Source organism: Drosophila mojavensis, unplaced genomic scaffold, assembly GCF_018153725.1.
Source record: "Drosophila mojavensis isolate 15081-1352.22 unplaced genomic scaffold, ASM1815372v1 contig_136, whole genome shotgun sequence".
Classification (NCBI taxonomy): domain Eukaryota; kingdom Metazoa; phylum Arthropoda; class Insecta; order Diptera; family Drosophilidae; genus Drosophila; species Drosophila mojavensis.
In genome coordinates this window covers 7,759,489-7,762,137 of record NW_025318667.1, presented here as the reverse complement: position 1 = coordinate 7,762,137, position 2,649 = coordinate 7,759,489, and the positions used below count along the sequence as shown (strand labels likewise).

General features: G+C 40.0%; 1 protein-coding gene across 2 annotated transcripts; it reads left to right on the top strand.

Moving 5' to 3' along the window:
- The first annotated feature begins 476 nt into the window (after positions 1 to 476).
- On the top strand, positions 477 to 1,322 carry LOC116804627 (ARS-binding factor 1-like). Of its 2 annotated transcripts, XM_044009400.1 has the most exons (3): positions 477 to 807; positions 924 to 1,037; positions 1,095 to 1,322. In XM_044009400.1, exons 2-3 carry the CDS (start codon positions 935 to 937, stop codon positions 1,220 to 1,222), a joined length of 231 nt encoding a protein of 76 aa, XP_043865335.1. In that variant the 5' UTR covers positions 477 to 807; positions 924 to 934; the 3' UTR covers positions 1,223 to 1,322. The 2 variants fall into 2 exon arrangements, with proteins under 2 accessions (XP_043865335.1, XP_043865333.1); XM_044009398.1 differs by having other exon boundaries at positions 479 to 1,037.
- The last annotated feature ends 1,327 nt before the right edge of the window (positions 1,323 to 2,649 follow it).

The window sequence follows — 2,649 nt, the reverse complement described above, 5'->3', positions numbered from 1 at the left end:
CATGACGCTGTGGCGCCATTTTACATACAAACACACACACAGACTCACTCACACACACAGGCGCACGTTTAAATGTATGTATATTGGGGTGTGCCCAAAAAGTTGGTCAAGTGTGTGCAGTAGAAGGCTCATTAGTCAAGCCAAGTGGAATTGGTAATGCGTACATTTGGAATTAGCGTAAATTGTGTGGTGGGAGGGGCGGGAACGGGAGGCTACGACGTGGACTCCACAGATTGTATGAGGCGTAACACTCACTTTTAGTAATATTCCAATAAATACAAATTAACAGGCATTTATTTTTTAAAATGCTCAGCTAGAGCGACCTAAGATATATGTATGTATGTGTGTACACATGTATGTGTGTATGTACATGTGCATGTGTGTTTGTGTTTGTGTGTGTCGAACACAAAGAGTAAAATGAGGCTGCAGCCAGTTGTTCAATGTTCAATGTTAACTACTACAGGCGCTAGATGGCGTTTCGTGCCAATATATTAAACGCCTGCTAAGCAAAAATAACAAAATTACCACAAAAGAAAAAACACTGAAATACCTGAAAAAAATAAAAAAATAATAATAATAATAAGAAAGAAAACTTATACAAATAACAGAGATCTATCTAAGCCAAAATAATATTTAATTTTGGCGCACTTCAGCGATCGCCAGTAACAGCGTACTTGGCTTACCGTTGTCAGTGTGACCAGTCCGCGTTGTTCAACTAAAGCTAAGTAATTTGCAAACATTTATTTTCATTACTTTCTACTTAGATTTCGAGTGTGTGAAAGTGTGGAAATGCCATTCATTTGCAGTGTGAGTGCCTTGCAGTGGGTGCATTGGCCTTGGCCTGCCCGCCAGCCAAGTGTCTCACTCAATTCAATTTGCATTCGAGCAACCAGAAACGAATTTTCAGTATAATGCTTCAATAGATACTGCAGCAATGGCTGCAGCTTCCAACTTGAGCTACAGCCGGACTTTGGTAGCTCGTTCGCCTTGTCGTCATCATCATCAACATCGTCATCATCATCATCATCATCATCATGGTAGTCCTTATTTGTTTATGTTGCACAAAGTAAACAACTAATTTTAATTTGCCGCAGGAGCCGCAGCCAACGACGACGTCGACGACGACGATGAACAAGCCAAAGCAGCGGCAGCAGCAGCAGCAGCAGCAGCAGAAGAAGAAGAAGAAGAAGAAGATGTCGCCAGTCGTTGGGCAAGGCACTAACAAAGGATTGGATCAGTCGAATTAAATAAAGGGAAAGAATCACATACACACATACACATACACAGACACACACAGACAGGCACATTGTAATCGCAAACAAGCAAAGCATATTTCTCTTCCTCTCACGCTCATCCCCTCTGACTCATTCGCTCTCTCTCTCTCTCTCTCTGTCTCTGCCTCTCTCGCTCAGTCTCTTGTGAACGTTTCTTTTTGTGCATTTTGTTAGTTTGCATTTTGTTTTGACGTTTCATTTATGTAAATACGAGCAACAATAACAAAACGACAACTACAAACGGTCGCCCAGTCAAATTATCTTTAAATAATTTAGATTTGTGTGCGCGGCAGGGGCGTTTTGAGTGTGAGTGGGCGTGGCCTGCTGGCCATAACGTAAATGCAAAGTCAACTCGGCGAAACTTTTGCTGATGATTTCAGATTCTGCTCCTTATTTTTTTATACCTTTTGCTGGCTAAAGGCCAGAACTGTGTGTGTGCGTGTGTGTGTGTGTGTGTGTGTGCTGCTGAGTCTGTGTCTGTGTCTGTATCTGTGTCTGTGACTGTGACTGTGTGTGCATGCGTGTGCTGAACATCATGAAAGCGGAAACGGAAGTGCTTACCTTTAGCACACACACATGCACATGCACACAGATACACAGGGCCGGCTATCCAGGCATACATTATTATACATGGCATGCAAAAATTCTGCTGCGCCTTCAAGTGCTCCCGAAACTCACGACCAGAGGGGCATGGTCGGCCAGCCCTGCTGGTAAACTGCCGCACACACACTCTCCCACACTATCGCACACACACACACACACACACACACACGCATATGCAGTCAAGTGAGCTTTAAAATATGTCCACAGGTGCAGAGGCTGAAACTGGGGGCTGGAATTGACTTTCAGCTTTTGACTTGTGTGCAAAGCGAAACATACACAAAATTGCCTTTGCCCGAGGGTAGATCAAACTGTTTAAAATGCTGAGCTTAAATTATAAATATCGTTAAATTATAAATTATAAAAAAATAATATTTATATAAATTATAGAGTATAATAATTTTTTACAATATATAAACATATATTGTATATAATTTATTTTAAATTCAAACAATTTGTATTATATTCAGAAAGCTGTCCAAATTTATGTTTGTTGAACAGATTAAGATTTTTTTAAGAAAAATAATATAGCGGGAACAAATGTAGACAACAATCCAATAATAGATTTTGAATGTATAAACGAATTAAATAATATTCAATTTCCTCTTTATTTTAGATCTAATGGAACTTTACAAATTTCCTTCGTAATGTTTGGTCTGTTAGATCTCTGTTGCTTTCACAAACATATCAAGGTATCTGTTACGCATCTCACCTTTTCATGCGGCTCCACAGTAAGTTCATTTCAATTACTCCTCCACATTCACTTTATTATTCA

Excerpts from the sequence above, each read along its gene's own strand:
- LOC116804627 (XM_044009400.1), top strand. The coding sequence starts at position 935 with ATGGCTGCAGCTTCCAACTTGAGCTACAGCCGGACTTTGGTAGCTCGT. Across the intron at positions 1,038-1,094 it reads TCATCATCATCATCATCATG|GAGCCGCAGCCAACGACGAC; the intron begins GTAGTCCTTATT and ends AATTTGCCGCAG.